Source organism: Salvia splendens, chromosome 18 (genome assembly GCF_004379255.2).
Source record: "Salvia splendens isolate huo1 chromosome 18, SspV2, whole genome shotgun sequence".
Classification (NCBI taxonomy): Eukaryota; Viridiplantae; Streptophyta; class Magnoliopsida; order Lamiales; family Lamiaceae; genus Salvia; species Salvia splendens.
Window position 1 is genome coordinate 18,437,761 of NC_056049.1, and position 24,021 is coordinate 18,461,781.

General features: G+C 34.7%; 2 protein-coding genes and 1 long non-coding RNA gene across 4 annotated transcripts; 2 read left to right on the top strand and 1 right to left on the bottom strand.

Annotated features, from left to right (window-relative positions):
• The first annotated feature begins 3,643 nt into the window (after positions 1–3,643).
• Positions 3,644–5,725, top strand: LOC121776091. The gene is made up of 3 exons (XR_006045234.1): positions 3,644–3,877; positions 5,121–5,212; positions 5,504–5,725. It is a non-coding gene; the product is annotated as an uncharacterized LOC121776091 (long non-coding RNA).
• A 7,789-nt stretch (positions 5,726–13,514) lies between these two features.
• LOC121775719 (acid phosphatase 1-like) lies at positions 13,515–14,718 on the top strand. Its single transcript, XM_042172745.1, has 3 exons — positions 13,515–14,140; positions 14,215–14,424; positions 14,525–14,718. Exons 1-3 carry the CDS (start codon positions 13,698–13,700, stop codon positions 14,700–14,702), a joined length of 831 nt encoding a protein of 276 aa, XP_042028679.1. The 5' UTR covers positions 13,515–13,697; the 3' UTR covers positions 14,703–14,718.
• A 138-nt stretch (positions 14,719–14,856) lies between these two features.
• LOC121775720 (peroxygenase-like) lies at positions 14,857–16,925 on the bottom strand. 2 transcript variants are annotated; one of them, XM_042172747.1, is made up of 7 exons: positions 16,810–16,925; positions 16,509–16,650; positions 16,028–16,177; positions 15,760–15,845; positions 15,438–15,532; positions 15,237–15,362; positions 14,857–15,156 (listed from the first exon to the last, which is right to left on the bottom strand). In XM_042172747.1, the coding sequence occupies exons 2-7, from the start codon at positions 16,621–16,623 to the stop codon at positions 15,003–15,005; spliced, it is 726 nt and encodes a 241-aa protein (XP_042028681.1). In that variant the 5' UTR covers positions 16,624–16,650; positions 16,810–16,925; the 3' UTR covers positions 14,857–15,002. The 2 variants fall into 2 exon arrangements, with proteins under 2 accessions (XP_042028681.1, XP_042028680.1); XM_042172746.1 differs by lacking the exon at positions 16,810–16,925 and having other exon boundaries at positions 16,509–16,791.
• Between the last annotated feature and the right edge of the window lie 7,096 nt (positions 16,926–24,021).

Consider the following 24,021-nt stretch of genomic DNA (forward strand, 5'->3'; position numbering starts at 1 on the left):
AATGAATTCCGAAAATTCTCCACAAAATTTTGACAATTCCGGCAAAATTTGGATTCCGACGACGACGACGCTTGAGTCATTCTTCTTCTTTTCTTCTAGGTTTTTATATGTGTTTTTTAGTTTATTTTTTTCTGTGTTTTTTTTAAATGTAGGATGTATCTTTAAAAAAATAAATAAATAAGTATGCTTTTTTATACTACCTTCGTATTTTAAAAATAACAACTCTTTTCATTTTAGTCCGTCTCTTAAAAATAGAAACTTTCAAATTTTCTATTTTAGGAAAATTTTAAACCCCTATATATCAATTTATTTACCACTTATACCACTATAATAAAATGGACCTCACAATTCATTAACATTAATTCCATTACCTTTTCTCTTCCTCTCTCTTACTTTACCAATTGTGCATTAAAAACAGTGTCGTTTCAATGGTTTCTATTTTTAAAATACAGAGGTATTAATTTATTTGTGTTTGAATTTATTTTTATTTACCATTTTATCTTATGTTATTTGATACCAACAATTAAAATTAAGATATAAATAATGATGATGTTCAAATGAAATGGGAAGTGGGATAGGCCCTAAGATAGGCTATTCTACTGCAGAAAGATAAATCATGTCTCATGTTGGTAAAATGCTGACGTGGAAATAGGAAGAAAAAAAATAGCCCTTGAGATGGCCATATCCGTTGCTAATGCTAGGCCAAATCCACAATAGGTACCTCCCGCTCATCCTGATCATTCCTCTGGTCACTGTCATAACTCATATCATTATTTCCCTTAAGGCTCGTTTGGTAGCTATGTCATGTTTCGACTAGATATGATACCATTATGATAGTTATCATAGTTTCGATTAGTTAATTTACATATATTGGGTGTTTGGTAGATTAAGATAATTGTGAGTTATCTTATTGTAGTGTTTGGTACAATAAGTCACAAGCAAGGATTAAAATTATGATTGCCAAAATTATCCTCATTAATTTAAATTAATTACTAAACTATCCTCATTAATTTAAATTAATTACTAAACTATCTGATAAGGCCTATTTCATGCATCGATTTAAGGGTAAAATGTATGCTACTTGATCAGTTTATCGCGCAAAACAAGTGTTAATTGTGCAGGAATGCCGTTTGACCAAGACAACAAGGCCAATCAAATCAAGTTGGTACAAAAGGCGAAAAAATGCCAAAAATTGGGTGAAATTATCAAGGGGGTGATCAAGCAGTTAGGCGGGGACCACTGCGTTCTAGAAGAAGGACACGTGAGGCTAATGAGCTGGATGATGATCATCATTCTGTTATCAAGGACGACGTTCTAGAAGGGGACACGTGCTGAAACGCAAGACGCAAGGACATAGCTGAGTCATCATTCTGTTATTGAGGAGCGACGTTATTCTAGAAGGAAGGCACGTATCAATCGATGAGACGCTCGATCACAGCGTGAGCGAATATCCTATTCCGAGATCGTTATCCAGCTGGAGGTCATTGCGGCAAGCTTATAAATAGAGGATGTGCCACCATAATTAAAAAATCTTCTTTTTAGCATCTCCTTTTCAGTTTCTTCTTTTATTTTCCTTTTTTTCGTTCTAGTTCAGTTTTGAGTTTAGTTTCCAGTTCCGAAGGTAGCTTAGTTAAAGATATAGTTAGAGAGAGAGCGACCGAAGGGAGCGAGACAGAATACTCAATATCTGTTCGGCGCCGTCCCAAGTTTCCAACTGAGAGCTCCTCGGCCTTACTCGCTTTCTTACTTTCTGAAATTGTTAGCTTAGTTTAAATTCAGTGTTGTTCCGTAGTTCAAGTTTTGATCTTTTTGTATTCCGCATGTTCACCGCACTTTTCTGAGCTACAAAAATCGGAGTTGTTTTGTTTTCGTCATCCCGTTTACTGTTCCAGTTTAGTTTCATTTTTTAGTCCTTGATTTAGTGTTTAATCGTGATGAATGGCAGAGTGTTTGTGTTTCTCGTAGCATACCTAGGTAGTTAAGCTCTTATTTCCGCCTGTCGCTTACTTGATCCATTAATTGTGTCAACATGATAAATAGCTTGATCAAGCAGTTAGTTTGCATTATGCCTAGCATAAATACAGTAGCGTAAAAACTCTCAACTTAAAGCGTGGCAGCAGCCGAACCCTGTTCACTAGAACGAGAGCAAGAACGCCTTGATCAAGTGGCAACGACATTTGCTAACTGATCCACCCGATCGGTGATAATCCGATATTCCTTGATTCGCTCGTATCTCAATTCGCTCAACCTTAACCCACCACTATCCTCCTTAAAAAAATTAGCATCTTTTCAAGCTAAACTCCTTACAAAAATTAGCATATTTTCAGGCTAAACTCCTTACTTATCAAAAAACTTATATTTATTCTACCAAAAAAAAAGTATTTTATTTTGGTATTCTATTTTTGTAAGCATTGATTATTTTGGTCAAATTTTATGAATAAGCATTGATTATTTTGGACAAATTCTATATGAAAATATTTTATCAAGTGCCAAATTTGTACGTTCAAATTTTTTGAAGTTTAAAGCGTTCGTGGATTGAACAAAATATTATATTTTTGTTTAAATAAAAAAGCAATTGCCTTCAAGTATTACGTAATTATAATTAGAATATAATATAATGAAAATAAAGTGAGAACAGCAAATTGACATCAACAAAAATCATAACATGATTTAATAGGAAGATGACGTCTTTCAATACAAAAACATAAGTAAAACCAACACAAATGCGACATAGCAAAATTGACGTCTAAAGCAATACAACAAGCAAAAGTTAAACGATACCAACCACACTAAATGATGGAACTTTGATGAAGGATGTCTGGAAAAAAAACATGGGTGAACATCAAAACATGCATCACTTGGACAGGTTATTTTTGATCGGGGTCGAAGAAGCACAAGAACTACCATAAGAATTGGCAGGTTTCTTCCCTTCTGAGTTGACGCGGACGAGATGGGTAAACGTCTTCAATTACTGCGCAAAATGTGATTGAGAAAACTCAAATTCCTGCTGAAATAACTGTGACACAGAATACAAATGCAACATAGCCGGAAAAGAAACGACGAATTACTAATTGAAGCAAAAGAAATACAGCCTTTCAAAAAGCATAACATTACATTTCCAATCCAATCACATAAAAAGAAAACCAGAAAAAATATTAAGAAGAAAAAGAGAGAGAGAAACCGAATTTTATCCATAAAAATTGGACCTTTGTTGTTTGCAGATAAAAGGAGGAAATGGTGAGTTGGACAAACTAAATCCATTGCAGGCGTAATGTCAAGATCTGTCCCAAACTTGAATAGGCTCAAGATGCCCAAAGCTTTACAAAAATCTGCAAACAAAACGCAGTCCGTACACTACTAAAAAAATTGCCTATTATTACACCTAGTTTATCACACTTATCAAAAGGTGTCATTATATATAGTCAATCATTACACCCATCTTTGATCACATTTTTATCAAATGCTAATACTGCACTTCAAATGAATGTAACAACGAGATGCATTTCCTTACACTTATTGAAGTGTTTTAAAATTTTATAATAATAATAATCCAATTACTGTATATTTAAATAATAAAATATAAAAACTAAATTAATAGAAAATGTAAAGCTTTTACTATACACCACAGCTATTTGATTATTTCACTTCCCCCCATCCCTAATTCACGTCTCTCTCTCAGTTTCAAATCCCCCCAAAACCCCCGCTATTCAAATCCCCCAAAATTCACGTTCCCAACTTCTCAATTTTAAAAATCCCCATCCTTTCCCTAATTCTCCCAATCCGAGCAGGAGATTGGATTTTCATTGCTAACAGGATTTGTTGCAGAGAAACACCTTTGGGTTTTCGGAGGATAGAATTTTCCAGCAGAAAATTCCAGGTTGAAATTTTGTGATTCAAGAAATATTTATGTCTCTTGTTCCATCCATTTTGTAGTAGTATATGGTCATTTTGATTTTATTAAGTGTTGATATACTGCAATTTTCCTTCAGATTCTCTCATCCAAAACTGAAACTACAATTTATTCATTTACATTCCCAAACTTTGGTTATTTTCATGTGGATTGTCATTAGAATGCTACCCCAGCCCCTCATTTGTTTTAGTTTTATTTGAATGTCTTTGCTTTTAGTATTTGTTAGTTGGGTATCTTGAATTTCTTAATAATTGTACATCCTATTACACATTTAAGATTTCAATGTTTGATTTATGTTTGTGGCTTGAGCATAATTGAATTTTTCATTGAAACCTTCTTCCTAGAAATTGTGTGAGTTTAGTCATGGGTGTGATGAGATACTATATTTTAGTTTGTTCAGGTTGGAATAAAGTATTAAGTTTCTATGATGCACTACTTTTACATTTGCATGTTAGTTCATATGGATACATGTGATAATGAATGATAGTATTAATGAATTACTGTTGCCTGATATGATTACCAGTGACCAAAATCACTTGATGCCTTTATGTGAATTCATTCGTGCTTAAAGTGTAATTCTTCTTCTCGACTAGTTGACTCTTTGGAACTTATTAGTTTGACAGAAACTTACCCTTCTTGAGAGTTTTGGTTTGTTCCACTTCGCGAGTATCGATGCTCTGATTATTGTTATTTAGCCAATTAATTGTGCAGACATAGTCACATGTTGCAAGCTCTGTTTTTTTCTTCACTAGTTAGGAATGCCGTAGAGATGCAAGTTTTTAACCAAGTCAACTATAAAAGTGCAATGTCCTTGCTACTGGGTTGAGGGGTAGTTTATGTAAGTAGAATCCGATATTGTCTTTCTCTCAGTTGTTCATTTTGAAATATTTAATAAGATTCCATTTTTTCTTATTTTGCATCAGAGCATACAAATTAAGCATTGCAAATTAAGTTTGAAGAACATTGTGTTCCTTCTTTGGGGTCTAAAAATATGAGTTTTGTGGATCATTGGCTTCATATGTTAAAGTATATATCTAAAATTGTTATTACTGTAATTCTGAAACTTTTTCCATTTATTGAAGTGCATATTATTTCTCTCAGTCTGAGTACTTCGCTCTCGAGTCTCAACTTGTTTGTGATTGATTACTTCACAAGTTTGGCTAGTCTCAGATTTACTTGAGTTTATTATGTTTGTCCGACCGATTTGCAGGTCCAAACCACAAGCCAATCTTTGCTAATGAGGGCATTTAATCAGGCTATCAGATCGACAAGGAACTCGATCATTTGAAGAACGCGTTTGAGGTAATACTATCTTCCTAGTGCTTTTAGCTGTAAAATTAGTGATACATCCCATGTCAAATATTTCTCATGTTTTTTAAGTATGAATGTTTGAATTCTGTTTGAAAATAGACAAGGAAAAGGGTGATGGTAAATTCGTTCATAATTTGAGCTTTGAGTAGGTAAAGCCTTAGTTCTTTTCTAGACTTTACATTTATCAATTTTGCTAGCTTAGTGGAGTATTTATCTTGAACATAGTATCAAATTTTGTTTTGATATGTTAAATAATATATTGCATTTCTATTGCATTAACAGGAACAGATGAAGTTATTGTGGACATGAAGATGTGATGTTTGTCAAAGGGAGCTCAAAGGGAAATAAAAAATGCTAGATGAATGTTAGATCTAGAATTTTATGTTTGTATACATTGATTTTCATTTTACATTGTATATATTGATTATTTTAAAACTATTATGCAAATTTTTTATGTAACAGTCCTTTTATATTTGAGGCATTTTAAATATTATATTTAATTTATGGTTATGTATTTAAGTTAACATTCTATTATAAGTGACTATGAGTTTGTTGATATCTAAAGAAAAATTTTAATATTTAAATTATCAAAAAATATAAATAATTAAAGGTGGAAAATGTAATATTTTGATTTTTAATTATAGATGGAAAATGTAAATTATGAATATTTGTAGGAGAAAATGTAATTTCAATTATTTATAGGGAAGTTTTTGTAATTTTCAGTTGTTGTAAATGAGTATAGTCTCTATTTGCGTTTTGTTACACTTAAGTGACATTAGACGGGCTTTGTCTTTACAGTCTTAGGTGTGGTAATAGAGACTTTATTTCTACACGTCACCTATTATTACATCTACTAATATCACACTTGCACCAAATGCCACTATAGATAAAGTGTAATAAGAACATATTTATGTTGACAGTTCCAGGTGTGATTATAAGCCTATTTTCTAGTAGTGGTAGCTGCAATGTGTCCAACATCTCTCAATTTGTCACACAATTACAGATTGGAGAAATAGGCTAACAAATTAGTGAGTTGTTGAAATAGTCCAAGAGATTCGAGGGGTTTTTTCAAGGTATTTCAGATAAAACTTGAAGAATAATTGCAAAAATCCTAACCTTGATTCAGAAACAAAGTTGTCGGGAGAGATGGAGTCACCGGAAGAAATGTAGTGGCATGAAGGTTTTCGAGTCACCAAAAGAAATGGAGGGAGGCAGATTGAGAGAATTTAGGAAGAGCTCTCCATCGCCATTGTTGTGAAAAAGAGAAATGTGTTGCGTTCATATTGTATTTTGATGGGTAAAATTGTATTTTGCTAAAATTACTAGGCTTCCATAATAAATATCATAGGATTTTGGTTAGTTACAAATATGAGTAAAACATAGAATTTTCAGTGGGCTTTGTGTAGACCGGATATAAAACACGGGTTATTAAGTTTGGTAACATAACTACCAAACACACAAATAAATCCAGATTAATCCCTTTGCTAGGCGTAATATAGCTACCAAACGACCCCTTAATTTATATCTCATATTACAAATCCTATATTCTCCATCCATCTCATTAAATATGAAACATTTATTTTTTGATACGAAATTTTATATAGTGTTATTTGTGAATTAATGAATAGAGAATAAAGTAAGAGAGATGAAAAAATAGAGGTGATGGTATTTTTGTTTTAGAAAACATTTCATTTTTAATGAGACCGATGTAGTATCATATTTCTCTCATTTAATTTAAATTAATTTTTTAATTATCAATTAATTTTGACTTTTTATTACCAAATAATTTGTAAAATTAAAATACATTAGAAATAAATTATGAAATTACCTTATTAAAATTACTACTAAGTCCTACAAATTAAAAATTAAAGATATATTTTACTGATGGAATTTGTTGGTGCAGTTCCAAATATCTTTGATGAGGTCGGCGTGGAGCGACCATGGACTTATTCTTCGTAGAAGCACGCAGACTAGAAACCTCTCGAAATTATAGAGGTGTGCCTTGACTTGGAGGATTGTTTACGATGGTCGATCTAGAACCACCCTTTGCTCGTCCAGCCAATAAGTAACGTTGTTTCATTCATCTTCAATTATCATGTTATGCATTGAAGATGCATGATCGATACCACGCATATCAGAACATATCACTATCGTGCACTTTACCAAATTTAATAGACCACGGCGTCCAAATTCATCGCGGCTAAATCGTGATTTCCATCCCAATAAATTACGAATAAAATGAAGTTGTCGTCTCGACTTTGTCTCTCTCTTTCATGTCTCGAGCTAAGCCGGTAAAGTCTCTCCCCTCCACATTCGTTCTCCAACTTCAACATCCCCATCTCTCCCTACACCAAATTCCATAAGGAAACAAAAATCTAATAATTCCAACAAATAATGTGGTTGCAATTCTTAATCGGGCTATTGGGGGCCCAAGATTTTGATAGTACTCCTTCACCTTCAGCTCATCGCCAAAGTCCAATGACGAGGATGGGCTAGCCACAACATTAAAAAGCCCAACTTCTTGAAGAATTATTGACATCTTTATCCTTAATTACAATAAAAAAATAGTTACGATCGATCTCCTTGTAAATTAGTTAATTAGGATGCATTATTATCATCCATTAATTCCCACGTTCTTAGAATTGCATGTTCCTATTTCAAGCACTTTCCCACGATTTAGCATGTTTATTCCTAGTTGTTTATTCATAATGAGTAAGTCTTTGTTAATATGTAAGTCTTTGTGGAATTTAAATAGCAATAATGCCAATATATATGTGTGGAGTATATAGTAATGTTATTTAAAAAATATTCCTCATACTACTTGCAAATATATATGTACATAGAATATAATTAAATAACAACTAGGATAATAGTACCCATTAGATTGCGAGATCTAATGAACCGGGAGATGCCACATGAAATTTTTTATAATCATTATTTTAATATAAAAATATATTAATGTCATATTTTTACATAGTATATTGTAATACAATTTTACGCATAACATGAAAATTTCTCAACACAAAATCTGCAATATATTTTTTATCACAAATTTTGTTATTTCATCTTTTCGTAATTTGTGTACTTATCATAATGTCAACATATATATTAACGATACATACATGAATAATCGTTCTAATTTTATTAATTACATAGTGCTAATTATTATCTAAGGTAGATATTAGATTTCATATATATTTAGTCTTATTCCCCGTCTCTGAAAAATATGAACTATTTTTTTTAGGAGTAGTGATTTAGAGACATAATGTCTCTATGCCATAATACCCTTATGTTATCTTGACATAATTATATTTTATATTGTGACTAATTTACCCTCTTGTTATTTTAGAAACATAAATATTAGATTATGAAGTTTAATTAATCGGCACATGCTTATCATGCTTGCATTCAATGTATTCATAATTTTAAATTGAGTATTTAAAGTCTTACTTAGAGTATTCATACTTTTAATTAGAGTACCATTAAAAGTATATTTCGTAATTTTACAGAAATAATCATATATTTTTAAAATATAAAATTAAAAATGATTGTTCTTACAAATATAATTTATTACTATTTTTATAAATAAAAGTTAGTATGAAAAATATTATTTATTAAAAACTGTTTTATAAGCTGCATAAGGGGATTGATAAGATATGTATTTTAATTTTCATAGGGAATTTTAGTTTGGGAAAAAACAATACAATGTGAATTGATCAAATGTGCATTGTAATTCGTACGAGACAAAAAAATATGCTATTTTTCGGGTCAGTGATAAAAAAATCAAATAGGGAGTATAACTTATTTTATAGTTAAAACCACTAAGATATTATAATTATGAAAATTATTTAAAGTATTATATCTCTAAAATTTAAATAGTACATTTATTTATTTTTAATTAGTTTCATACTTATTTTATTACTAAGCAATATGAAATATAGAGGATGAGATGTGATGAATTTTCTAATTAAATTATGAAAACTCTAAAGTCAATTTATATAACGTATATAGTGTTACACATTGTAAATGTAAATATGATAAGATTAATTTTGAAAGATATATTTCGATAAATTAATTATTTGATGAAAAAAAAGTTCATGCATGTCTTTATTAATTATTTGCATGGTATATCTTCAATTAACTTATATTATTAAATGTTTTATTAGTTTGTATTTTATATCTCTTAACATTAGGATAGGTTTTATTAATAATATTAAACCAAATAATTAATTAATTAAGTTATCATTATTTGCGAATTACAATCACAATCAAGTTTCAAATAATAGAATTGTGAAATAGAGATTTGTTGTAACTAAATGTAATTAAAGAAATGTTAGGAGTATGCCATAATTATAGGGATCTTAGCTAATCTCATTCACCTAAATTAGAAGAATTGAACGTTTTTTCATATAAGGACAAGAATGTATATATACAAATTGTAAAGTTAAATAAAAATATAAAACAATCTAAAATGACTACTTTAACCTCATTATGTCTTAGACATTATGTCTCCAAAACATTTTTCTTTTTTTAGTCCATGATTTTCTAATTTTAGAAATCAAACTATACTATACTAATGATGTGAACTCCACTCTCTACTAACATTATTTCCATTATCATTTTTCTTCATCTCTCTTACTTTATTAATATTAATAGTATATTAAAATCTGAGCCCAACCAAAAATTTAAACTTTTCAAAGACAGTAATTTAAACTTTTCAAAGACTTGAGTGGGTATTGAATTTCATTGATATCTCCATCTTCCCTAGTATTCGGTCCTACTATAGAATATAAGGGGATGGTTACACTTTCTATAGAATATAAGGGGATGGTTACACTTTAAAGCGACCATATATGGTTGCATTATATACATTTCATCCCTATATGTGTGCATAACCAAAGACAAAATAATGAAAATATTATTGGATCAATAAATCAACCATGTAGATTAAGAGAGAATATTCCCCATAAATATCCTATATGGATTATCATTTTGTAGCATTTCAATGGAAAGTATCTGCATGTGTAATTGATTAATGCACTATATTGACTTTACTTAAGTATCATAATGATCTAATTTACTCCCTTTGTAACAACCCACTTTCCCACGTTATGAAATAGACGAGAATCAAATTATTTTTTAAAAACAAATCAACACATCCTTATTTTAATCCTTGAATTTTTGAAAAACAAATCAACAGTTATACGTCCTTATTTTAATCCTTAATTTTTTATTTTCCTTAATTGAATTAATCAACCAAAAATTTCTATTGACTAAGGCCATCCCCAACGCGGTCTATTATCCGTCTCTTAATAGTCTCATCTTTTCACTATTCATGGGCTCCACTGTACTTTTCACCTCATCTCTTAACTAAGAGACATCACATGCATCCCCTCATCTCTTAACCATCTCATCCCTTAACTATTCATTCAATTTCATTTTTATTTTTATTTCCAACAAATTCAATTAATAAAAACACACTTCATTAAATAAAATAAAATTACATCTTAAAATTCTAAAAAAAATAAAAAACCACATTAATAAAATCCTAAAAAAATAAATAATACATAATTTAAAATCTTCCGTTCAAAATCTCTCTCGAGGCAACAAAAATTCGCAGCGATAGACTTGGGGAGGTGAAGGATTTTATTTCGAATTTGGGAGAGAGCTCCGACGAACTTTTAGTCTGTGGATTCCAACGATACTTGAAAATTCAGGGTATTTGATTTTTTTATTCGACGAATTTGCTAAAAAGGATCCATGAATAGATTAAATTTGGGAGAAGAATAATGTTTTGAGATGAAGAATGTAGAGTGTTTGAGTGAGAATAGAGAGTTTTTTTTTATGGTGGATTAATTTGTGGGAATGATTTGATATTTATAGAAGTGATTGGGGGCTTAAAAAAATATAAAAAATTAAAAATTTGCAAAAAATGGCTATAAACGGCTAGTATATGTTTTGGGATTTTTTTTGTTTTCAAAATTTTCCTGAATTTTTAAAAAAAATTTAAAAAAATATATTTTTTTCGGATAAAAACGACGCCCACTCGCGGGCCGGCGAGTGGGCGTCACGGACGAACCGGAGCTCGCCACGTCGCAAACGCGCGTGGCGAGCTGTCTCGCAAGACTTCCCTCCGCGGCGAGACAAGGGACGGGATGGGGACGAGACGAGGACGAAACGGAGCCCGCAACGCTGTCTCGATGCGGTCTCGTCTCTCCGAGACGAGATAGAGCCAGCAACGAGACGCGTTGCGGGTGCCCTAATATACTCCCCCCCTCTCTTGCCCAAATATAATAATCCCTTTGTCTCATTAGAAGTGAAACGTTTTTATTTTTGTATTGTCCTATTAAAAATGAAACGTTTCCTAAAATAGAAATAATTTTATCTTTATTTTACCTCTCTCTTACTTTACCCTCCCTTCTTTAACTCACAAAAAAACACTATATAAAATCTCATGACGAAAAGTAAACATTTCATATTTATTGAGATGGAGGAAGTATAAAATGACATATGGGATATTTAATCTTGACAATTAATTTATTGATCTAATTTGATCTTTAATTATACATTATCAAAACTAGGAAAATTAGGATGTGCTATATGGCTAATTCACTGTTAAATTGCTAAGTACAACTAAATGATAGATATTAGATTATTAAATCAAGACACTGTATCAATTCAGCCACGAATATCAATTAAGTGTTAAAAAAATATGAATAAGGGTATTAATGACAATTAAAAAAACATAGTTTAACTAACTTTTTAAAAATATTTAAAAACTTTAAATGATTATAACTTTCTCAATTATAATTATATTTTTACACAACATATATCAAATTAAAGATAATTTTATAAGAATTATAACGAGATCTCACTTGCATATGTTTCGATATCAAAATTTGAAGTTTTCAAAATTTTTAAGAAACAACTTAATGTCAATATAACACTATCATAATATGACAATATAATACATATACAATGTCAATGTTAAATTGTGTTGACACATTCATTGAATCGTACTGATATATTTGATACACTATATTCACATTTTGATCCAACACCCTAATTATGGTAGTTTTCTTATCTTTTTAAATTTAAATAATAATAAAATGAAATTATACATGACAATTTATAGAGTACTAAATCTCTACAAATCTTATGATTTTAAATTAATTGTAGTTAGCAATTAGATATTGAGTTAGCAATCGATCACTCCATATCAAAACTATATATATAGAGAATTATTTTTTAAGATTTTTTCTGGCAGATATTAATGAATATACAGCTAGTAATAATTTTCTCTTCAAAAATGTATTTCAAATATTTAAATTTCACATCATTTTCTTAATTTAAATTAATGTTTTTATAAAAAAATAGTATTCAATTAATAAGGAATCTAATGAGATCATAATTGTATAATGTTGAAATCAACAAATTTAAAAATAATGGATCATTTTATTATATTAATACATTTTGAAAAATAGTATATTAATACTCCTTCTATATCCTATTACGTGTTCTAATTTTTCATTTTAGGATGTCCCTTGTTAATTGTCTCCCTCACTTTTACTATTTTACCTTACTTTACTCACTTTTAATACTATAAAACTAATACTTCATCCGTCCATAAAAAGCATGCACTATTTCATTTTTTGTCCGTCCCCAAAGAGTATGAACATTCCTTTTTGAAAACTCTCTTATCTCTTATGAGGTGTGACATATTCTCCACTAACAATACTTTAAAAAACTTTATGTATCTATCTCTCTCTTACTTTACCAATAATGCATTAAAATCGGTTGGTCAAAGTTGAGCATATAATAAAGGATGGAGGAAATAATATATTTTGCATTTTAAAATGATATGTTTTGGATTGTAAATTGATATCATGCTTAATACTTACTCCATCTGCCCGCCATTATGAGTCTCATTTCTTGGAGGCACGAGTTTTAAAAAATGTTAAGAAAAGTGGATGGAGAAAAGTTAGTGGAATTTGTGTCTCACTTATATATATTAGTTTTAAATGAAATGTGAGTGGAATGCGTTAGTGGAATGTGGAGACCCTATTACCATTTATGATAAAAGTAATCCGGGACTCTTATTCGCAGACTGACTAAAATGGAAAAACGGGACTCTTATTCGTGGACGGAGGAATTATATTATTAGTGTAAATATAATTACCTTCCTCACCACTTGAAATGTGCATTTTTTGAATAAGTCTAATTTATTTTGATACTGAACAAAACACATCAACATGCATATATTAATTATGCAAACTATACATCTTTGCTGGGCTGTCTGACTCTGGGTTTTCTACATTTATTAAGAAACACTACTAGTGTAATTTTTTTGGCTATTATGGACAGAAGAGTGGAGCATTTTGTTTTTTTTTCTATTTCAACTTGGAAGTCAAGTTGCTTTTACATAAATTAAGATTGAAAAAGTAAGAAATATGCCTAGGCTAAATTCCTAAGCCACATGCGCACGCTCTCACATATAAATACAATGCAATCCAATGAAAAGTTGTATCACCAAATGGCAAGAAATCTACTGGTTATCTTGGCCATCTTCTATATACAGTTAGGCCTATCATGTGCAAGCGAATGTAGCATCTTGGATCAGAAAGCAATCAAATATGGCTGCGAAATCACCCTCAAGAACTACTGTGAGAGCTGGAGGATGAACGTCGAGCTCCACAACATCCGGGATTTCGACGTTGTGCCCGAGGAGTGCGTGGAGTACGTGGGAAAATACATGACATCGACGCAGTACAAGGTGGACTCCGAGAGGACGATAGATGAGTGCAGGGTCTACGTGAGCAACAGCTGCGCCTTCAAGAAAGATGGTGCCGATGCGTGGATCTTTGATGTTGACGACACCCTCCTATCGACTGTCCCTTACTACATGAATTATGGCTTCGGGTGAGGATAACTAACCAGAGCTAGTTTTTGGAGTTTCTATTAAGTCATCTGTTGATTCTAGATTTATGCCGCAGGGGTGTGAAGCTGAACTTGACGTCGATGGAGGAGTGGATGAAGAAGGGCAAGGCTACGGCGCTGGAGCACTCGTTGATGTTCTACAATGAGTTGAAAGGGCTAGGAGTGAAGATCATTTTGGTTTCATCAAGAAGGGAGTCTCTCAGATCTGCTACAGTTGATAATCTTATTAATGCTGGCTTTTATGGATGGAAAACTCTGATACTAAGGTTTGGAATCTCTCTCCCTTTTCGGCTGTAACCCCCGTGTAGGCTTAGGGCCGGGTGTGCTCTCCGGTTCCGTTTCCTAATGTAGTGTTTGCATTTGCAGAGGAGCGGAAGATGAGAAGAAGGAAATCGGAAAATTCAAGGCTGATGTGAGGGAGCAGTTGATGAGCCGTGGCTATCGTATATGGGGCATATTAGGGAACCAATGGAGCAGCATTCAAGGGCCTCCCACTGCTCAAAGGACCTTCAAGCTGCCTAATCCTCTCTACTACGTTGCCTAACGTCCTTGATTTAATGCTCTAGCTTGTTTCACTTCTTACTAATGTTGTTCATCATCATGTTACAATTCTAGCAACTTCAATAAAAGTGTTGTTCTTTTTGTATCTGGGGAATGGTTCTAGACAGTTCTAAGCAGTGTTATATATGCAATACATATAATAAAGAAATCATTATATATAAAGAAACAACATTGCTTCAATCTCACAATTGCATACACACTGAACTTAATAATACCTAGGAGAATAGCATATATTACATGCTCTATCTTGATTATTTAAACGCTATACTAACCATACCTCCGTTCACTCCATCTTTTGGTCACCCTGCGTTTGCATCCTGGCAAAATACTCGAACAAACTGCCGTCGAAGCAGCGCCTGACGGCCTCTTTCGACAGCAAACCTTCTCGATCTCTAGCCAGAATGTAGAGAACAATCCATTCCACTTTGCTTAAAACCCTGCAACATTAAAAAACAACGCAAGGATATTGAAAAGAAGAAGTAAAAGCGACTGCATCTTGAATCTGAATGACACTTACCATCCAAGGAAGTCCAAGGCATTTCTGTTGGCTTCCGTCATGTTCCACACTTCTCTGAATGTAAGCTTATCGGGATATGTTTTGCCATACTTGCTAAAGATGCTCTCGAATTTCGTAGGGGAGTATCTGAGAATCGAACTACTTGTTAGGTATCATCCATGCTTCGCGGTTTAACAAAGGCAGGTTAGCCTGATTGCGTACCTTCCTTCCGTGTCATAAGTTTCAGAATCGCTTCCGTGTTTGGCCTTGTGGATATTAGGTATGTATATGGGGAATAGAGGAGAGGGAAGCCATCCCTGTAAAATTAAGTATCTCACTCAGCAAATTTATATGCAGCCAATGCAAATAACACAAGGTAATTTGCCATTTCAACATTTGAGATTATTTTGAAACAAAACCATGAGATTACAAAGGGCATAAGTTTTGATTGGGTTGAATTCAAAACAATGTGAACACGAAAGACCACTAGCAATGCCACACATATTTGAAGATGATGATCTGCATATAAAACAATTATACTTACTGGGAGTGTAGGATAACTCATTGACAAATTGACAAATATACCCAGGAAAAGTGATAAAAAGAAATTGAATCCAATTTTCCGGCATCCTGCAAAAAGATCAATGTCAATGTCCATCCATAATGCTAATTGCCGTTGCTTTCTCATATCATAAGTTAAAATGGAGATGCAAATATATTCATTCTCGGGTATGCCAATATCATCAATAAAAAAGTTTGATCATAGTCAAGAAGTAGGAGCAAAGAAACATCACTCTCGGAATGAAAATTACCAGCATAGGTCTCCCATGGATAAACGATACCATTGCCGTCTAGATCAAAGAAAGCAACATGCTGCTGCAGGGGACTCATATCACCATGGATATGCCCAGGAGTTCCATCAGGGTGTTCCATATCTGGAGCAACCAATCCTCTCACCATATCTAAATTCACATTCCCCAAAACACCCAAGATAAGAGTGCGATACAATACGGATAAGTCACAATAGAATATGTGTAGAATTAAATTAGTCATATTGATAAAGGTTAGATGGTTAATCATGAGATACAACACAGACACACTTTACACTACAAAATCCACATACAGATTGAACTAATAAGAAAATTTGGAAGATATGCACAGCTCAACATTTCGAAATTTTAGCAATTCTAAAAATACCGGCAATCAATACACCTAAAATAGACAATTCATACAAAATTGATGTACAGATTGAAGTATAATTGATGTGGAAGAGAAAGAGGGAAAATAACTGACATGGTTTGGGAATGGAAGTTTCGAGATCTGTGCGCACCGAGCGCTCGCTAGTGATCGGCGCAAGCGGCGCCACCGTGGACAAGGCCGGATCTCCATTAGTTTGAGCGGCTGCCATCACTCTTCTCTAAGACTACACTTGTTCCTTGCAAACACAGAAAGCAATTCAATTTCAAATTTTCAATTCGAGCTTCTCCTAAAGTTAAACAATCCCCACAATTTAATAGCGTCACATGCAAATCGCAACACGCAACAGTATTGCTATTTATGTCACGAATTCTGTAAAACTGGGAAATCTGCCGACCTAAATATGAAGAACTAAGAGTTCCGTAATCGAGAGACTACCGACTTGTGGTAGAGTTGATGCCGGGCATGCACCTAATCGGATGATGACACATCAACTTATTCATTGAATCATAATAAGATTAAACACGTGCTCAAAAAAATGAAAATGCTACTTCAATATCTTGAATTATTAGTACTCAATTATTGAAAACATTGGAAATGCTAGTCTAATCTGTTATCATCATCATCTTTGATTGACTACTTTTATGAAAATAAAAGGTTTCCTCTTTTAGTTAACTCACATGATCAAACACTAATTGAACTCTCAAAACATAAAATGTACTAATCCTTATTACGGTAGGACACGTCCTTTTTTTATAACTCAAAAATTTCAAACCATCCAAAAGTGGCTAGGTAGAGTACAAAATCATTACTAGTACACTAATTTAAAAATGGTAGAAAAAATTGGACAGAGCTAACAGCACAACAAGTGTAAAACCAATAGAGCTAAAAAGAAAAAGCAGCAGTCGAAAGCATGGCACACCAAGAACTAACAAGGAGAAGGCAAATAACAGAAGTTGAGTAAGACCCAAGAGTACCTGAGAGAACATCAGACATCAAGTAGGGAGCAAGCGGCAGCGCCCGCCTATTTCGTGCGTTTCTCAAGCCTTCAAATCTGGTGTCAACCCTCCCACTCTCTGATGTCATACCAATCCTCCAGTATTTGCCCCGAAGAGAAAAAGAAGTGAGGGCATCATCCTCCAATCCACATGCCAAGGAGCCAAACTCCAACTCCAGCCATACACAAAAATTCATTATTGGTGTAAAAATCATCTCTAATCATACGCCAAACTCAAACCCATTTTTGGTATTTGGTACGGATTTACACCAAATATGGAATATAACAACAAATATGGTGTTATTGCAAATATTTGTGAGATATTGCAAATCAATCCATTATATTTAATTATGTGAATTAAAACACGAAAAACAAATTAGATATTGCAAATCAGTCCATTATATTTAATTATGTGAATTAAAACACGAAAAACAAATTACAATAACAAATGAAGATGCTCGATTTCTAAAGCATTTAACTTGATATGACGCAATGAGAATTATAATGATCATCTGAACTTGTGCTAGTTGTAGTTCTGGAAACAAACACAAATTTCGAATCTTGGATTTTTTTCAATTTTATGTGTATTGTAGTATTTTTTTTTGTAATTGTAATATTTTTACATATATTTAGGTCAATGTATTAATTTTATCATAGCATCTGAAGTGTATATTACTCCCTCCGTCACACAATAAGAATCACATTTTGTCATTTTGGTCCGTCCCACAATAAGAGTCAAACTTCATTTTTACCATAAATGGTAAGTAGGTCCCACATTCTACTAACTCACTTCACTCACATTTTATTATAAAAATAATATAAAAAAGTGGGTCTCACATTCCACTAACTTTTCCAACTCACTATGCTTTACATTTCTTAAAACTCGTGCCCACAATAAGAGTGACTCGTATTGTGGGACGGATGGAGTAATTTTCAAGCTAGTGTATTTTTTTTAATATAAAGTACTCCCTCCGTCCCTGAAATTTTGTCACATTTTTCTATTTCCGTCTGTTCCAAATAATTGTCACATTTCACTTATTTTTTACCATTTTTAGTAGTGGACCCCACATCCACTAACTTATTCTCATTCACATTTTATTATAAAACTAATACTTTAAAAGTAGGACTCACATCTGGAAAGAGGGGGAAGAGACGAGACCGATCAAGTTATATGGAAAGATAACCAATCGGGTGGATCAGTTTGCAAATGTCGTTGCAACTTGATCAAGACGTTTCTCTCTCTTTCAAAAACTATTTATAACTCCCTAACATGCATCATACTTTAAACAGTAAGCAGCAAGTACGGGGTCGATCCCATAGAGAAGCTGGTGCGTTGAGTGTGTGTTTAGTGAACAGGGTTTTGGCTGCGGCCACGCTTTAAGTTGGGAGTTTTAAACTACTGGATTAAACTAGGCAGAATGTAAACTATCTACTTGATCAAGGGACATATCATGCTGGAAAAAGTGAACTGATCAGGTAAGTGACAAACTGAAATAAATGACTTAACTACCTAAGCATGCTACGATTCTACGAGATACTTTACCATTCAACATTATGCAAGTTCAAACTTATGGATCTGGGAATTTAAGACAAAAACTAAGCTATAACCATCAACAAGATTTCTGAAAATAAATAACTTTGATTTAGAAACAGAATTCTGAATAGATCTTAGAAAATGCGGAATACAAAACAAGAACGATTTCTTTCAACTACTTAACAACACGAAATTTAACTAACTAGAACTGAAATGAAAGAAAGTGATAGATCCGAGAGATCCTTGGTCGGAAACTGAAACGGCGGCGAACGGATCAGGATTTCTTTGTCGCGCTCCTTCTCACTCTCTAGCTAACCATTCTAACTCTCTAATGGAAGCATAACTAAAACTACTGATAAAGAAAGGAAAAAGATAGATCCAAAAGATCCCCCGAGCTATGGCGATGCGTCATCTATTTATAGGCTCTTCATAACAACCTCCAGCTGTGATAACAACTTTGGCAGCAAATCTTCGTCCTTGCTGGAATTGCTCGTCTTATCCATCGATACGTGTCCCCTTTTCTGTTTCACCGTGGTCGTTGGATGACTGATTGAGGATCGCTTTCCAGCGCATCAGCTATACGTGCCCTCTTTCTGTTTTGCAGTGGTCCCCGGCTAACTGCTTGACCATCAACTTGATCAACCCACACTGTTTTGGGCCTTTTTCGCCTTCTGCGCCAACATGATCAGTTTGGCCTTGCTGCCTTGGTCAAGCGGCATTCCTGCACAATTAACACTCAATTTCCGCGTAAAACTGATCAAGTAGCCTACATTTTACCCTCTAAACCAATGCATGAAATAGGCCTTATCAAACTGCTCACACTTAAAACATACTTGTCATCAAGTATTAAGAAAAAGGAAAGAAGAAGATAATGAGGCAAATTTCAGGCATGGTTTCTCGTTTCAAGAAAGTAAAAGAAGAAGAAGAAGAAGAAAAACACAAGACTCAAAACATAGACACATATTCACATAGATGCATAAAACCGAATAAACTTCCATCAATCATACCCGAGGTTGAGGTCAATCCATTTGCCAGCAACTTATGTTTCCACCCTTTCACGTTCACTTGATCAATGTGTCAGTTCGTCAAGATAGCTCAAATTTAAACTAACTGTTGGATTCACTCAGTCACTCATTTCTCACCAGAGATTTTAGGACTGTTCACTCAGTAATTGCTGCACACTTAATACCTCGAGTTTGACTGCACAAGATAGTTCCTTAAGGTCTTTGTTTTGGTTGTAATGGGGCTCATGGTAGTAATGTGTTTAGGTAAGATCCTAGTGGTTCTAGGTTAAAATTTAAAAATATAAATTGGAAAAAGAAAAATGAAAGGCACATGAGTCAAGAGACCAAGATCTGAACAACTTTACCGGATCAAGCTGGGTTCACTTCTTTGCCACTTGACACCTCCCTTGGTCAAGCTACGACCTTAGCTTTTAACTTTCTGGCGTATTCTTAACTATCGACTTATTGGGTCAGGTTACAAACTTTTTTTTCACTTGATCAACCTAACTTTTTTATTTGATCAACTCGACTAATTGATTTGATCAACCTGGCTACCCATTTATTTCGATCCCTCTATCGCTATTCCCTTTTCTTTTGAAATAGTCCATCTCTCGACCCCTTTTTCTCATGTGTTTATAGAATGTAAAAATTTGGTTTCAGGGTTTCAAAAGACGGGTAAAAGTGTATACCGGCTCAACTTGGTTACTAAGGGGTGCCTTGTTTGATGAGGCGGGTTTGTGAAACGAAGGAAAAAAAAGGCTCAAATGGTTAAGTCCTAATGCCTTTAGTCCTTACTACTTGTGCAATTTTCATCTAAATATCAAAAGGCAGCCTCTCATTTTTTTGTAAATATAGTAGAAAGTGTTCTACTTTGGCTTATAACTCACAATTTAGAGAGGCTTCACAAAAGGATTTAACTTGAGCATTTCCATCATAATTACGCCATCCAAAATGATCAAATTGAGCAATCAAGTTTCCACGTGTAAACATGTTGTATCCTTTTTCTAACCCTTCCCCAGGCATTCATGTCTTTCATTTACCCAATTTCATGCATACTGCTCTAAATTAATTATATCTGTTTGTTTGTTTTTTTTTTAAATTTGACATGTGTGATTTCAATTAGGATAACCCTCCCCCCACTGCATATTAGCTCGCCCTCGAGCGACTCGATGAAGTGGAAAAAGGGTTAGGCAACGGCACAGGTATAACAAAAACCAAGTAAAACTTCTCACACTTAGACCAGACACTGAGCTAAGTGGGAGAAGTGCCCCAAATCAAAATCATGCTGAAAATAAGAAAAACAAGAGTAAAACAAGAACACATATTCAAGAAAAAGAACAAGAAATCCATAAACTTCTCACACTTAGACCAGGCACTGGGCTAAGTGTGAAATGGATAAAAACATAGTAATTACAGACCAAAAACAAAAATAAACACATAAATTATTTTGAAACTGAAACGAGCTGGGTAAGATGTTATACTATTTCCTCCTTGATGGCTGGGCAGGTTGAGTAGAGGTGGGCCTGGTAGGAGCAGTGGCATGCCTTCCTTATGGGGAGCGAGTAGAGGGAGGTGGTGGGTGCCTTGTGCTTGGTAGTCGCGCTAGGGAACTGGCTGGATCACGCACTGCCTCCAGCAGCCTCTCCAGGACAGTCTCAATCCTGTTCATCTGCACCAGGTGGGCTTGAGAGTTTTCCACCAGCTGCGCCATCATCTGCTCCATGCGCAGCTTCCAGTCGGCGTCTCTCTGGGCAGCCTCCTCCGTTCGCTCAACCCTTGGGGTGGCCACTATCGCTAGCTGGGGCCCTTGATGCTTGCTCGGGCTGGCTGGGCGTTCAGTATGCCTTTGCCTTGATTCCAGCTGACCTCTTGATTGCTCACGCTGGAGGGTAGTATAGAAATGGAACCTCCCCCGTCGTCCTTTCTCTAACACCTGCATTCTGAAAAAGTAATCAAGGTCAAAAAGTTCAGGCGGAGGGCAACGAAGGGGGTGTCGTACACTCTCCTGGTTCTCCAAATTCCAGTTTCTTCTTAAGTAGGCTCCAAGGAGGTGGCACACTTTCTAGTGGCGTGCCGGGCGTAGCGATCTGATGAATCGAATAAGCCAGCAAGAACCCCATGTGGACTTTCCGCTGCTCATTCATACACCACATATAGTAGAGTTCGGCCAAGGTGATCATTGCGGTGGTGTTGGGTTTTCCCAATAGATTGCAGCCAAGGTAGACTTGAGCGATGCGGAGGGCAGGGTCAGCAATGTGGTTCCCCCTGGACTCAGACGCCTTGAACGCTGGAGCACGATTGTGGCTGATAGCTTGCCAAGCTGCCTGCTGGTCGAAGTCCGCCTTCTTGTTTGGGAGGCCTATGTCGAGCCCAAACCATTCACCGTTGGCCACCTGATCATTGCTGTAGAGCCCCATATGAATGGAGCTCATTAAGGCTCATTCTTTGCTGGCGGCCAAACACCCTAAATGAGATGCTCCTGGCATCGAGGTCAGTTTCTCCAGTGAACCGGAAGGAGTTAAAGAACTCCTTCGCTAGAACCTCTGCAACAGGGGTTGCATCGATCTCTAGCAGCCACTCGAAGCCAATACCGGTGATATACTTAGTGAATTTCTCCTCGACCTCTATCTTCTCTAGGGTGGGTTGGTGGAGCTTCTTCCCTGACTTGAGCCTTTTTTGCTTTGTTACCCTCTAATTGACCTCATCTTGCCACTTTGGGTTGTCAAATTCAAGCATTCGCTTGAGGAGGTTTGCGGTCAGTGAAAGAGCCATGGTGTTGCAGGTGTCGCGTCAAGCAAGGAATGTATCCTACTGATCAGGATAGAAAATCCCAGCTAATCCTGAACCTGGCTATCAATAATTCCTCAACCCACTTCTACTGACTAGTATAGTGGATGTAAGGGTCGAATCCCACAGAGATGAATGCGCTTTCGTAATTGTGGTGATATTCTGGAAAGGTTGGTTAGCTACCACGCTTTGGGTTAAGATTCTAACTAGACTGGAAATTAATGTGGTACTCTACTGACTAAGAGGTGTGAGAGATGATTGATAAGCAGTTGTGTACGTGAGAGTAGGGAACATTATGTTTCAGAAATTATGTGGGAGGTATGGGGTTACAATAAAAGGCGAAACGACATATCAGAGAATAAGTGGTAGTTAGGTGACTAGGCTGATAGATCTGTAGGGTACTAGCAGAAAAGGTAGAGAAAAGTAAAGGACAAAAGCAAAAAGTAACTAAAAAGTAAAAGTGATCCCAAATTTGGATGTAGACATTGTCTTCTCCAACAAGTATGAACACAAATCAAACAACTCAGATTCCATGAACGAGAAATTCAGGTTAACAAACTCCACAAGAACAGATCTACAATCTAAAATCCAAATCAAAAGATTTAACTAACGAAACTGAAATTACGCTTACTGGGTGACATGCAAGGTGGCAGAAATCACGTAAACTAGGCTTTCACACTTAACCATTTCAGATCTAAAATCTAATAGCTATCTAAACTCATGAACTCAGATCTATCAATTCGGAAAGGAAAACATGCTTGCAATACTTGGAAATTACCGCAACAACTAGATCTAAGCTATCTAGGCAGAAAGAAACTGAATCAAACAAGAACCGATGCACAAAAACAACTTCATAACATAAAAACGTTCAGATCTCAACCAAAATACTTCGAAGTCAGAAAGTATTGAAAAACGCAACAGATCCAGCGTAAGAAAAACGAGTAAGATTAATTAAGAAAGCAATTAAAGATTGTTTTGCCACTCCGATCGATGAAACTGTTAACACTACGAAACACACTGACTGGAACGAGAGGATGTGGAACTCCGGTGAACTGATGAGCTTCAGGTGACCATGGCTGTGGCGAGGAACGAGAGTATGAAGAATAATGATGTAGGAACTGATCTACCGAAGAGAGGTTTCTAACTAAGCGAAGAAGTGATGAACTAATTGATCCTTATTCTCTCTCCAAGTGGCTTCCTTTTATAGGGAGGCCTCCCTTGATTTTTAGGGTATACTCTTTTCCTGAAATGACTCTTTTGCCCCTTGCTTGCGGCTGATCTTCCCAG

What these genes read in the sequence shown, in the direction of transcription:
- LOC121775719 (XM_042172745.1), top strand. Translation starts at nt 13,698, where the DNA reads ATGCGCACGCTCTCACATATAAATACAATGCAATCCAATGAAAAGTTG. An exon ending in TACATGAATTATGGCTTCGG is followed by an intron (nt 14,141 to 14,214) that starts GTGAGGATAACT and finishes TTTATGCCGCAG; the next exon opens with GGGTGTGAAGCTGAACTTGA. An exon ending in TGGAAAACTCTGATACTAAG is followed by an intron (nt 14,425 to 14,524) that starts GTTTGGAATCTC and finishes TTGCATTTGCAG; the next exon opens with AGGAGCGGAAGATGAGAAGA.
- LOC121775720 (XM_042172747.1), bottom strand. Translation starts at nt 16,623, where the DNA reads ATGGCAGCCGCTCAAACTAATGGAGATCCGGCCTTGTCCACGGTGGCG. An exon ending in AACTTCCATTCCCAAACCAT is followed by an intron (nt 16,178 to 16,508) that starts GTCAGTTATTTT and finishes ATGTGAATTTAG; the next exon opens with ATATGGTGAGAGGATTGGTT. An exon ending in GCCTTGGACTTCCTTGGATG is followed by an intron (nt 15,157 to 15,236) that starts GTAAGTGTCATT and finishes TTAATGTTGCAG; the next exon opens with GGTTTTAAGCAAAGTGGAAT.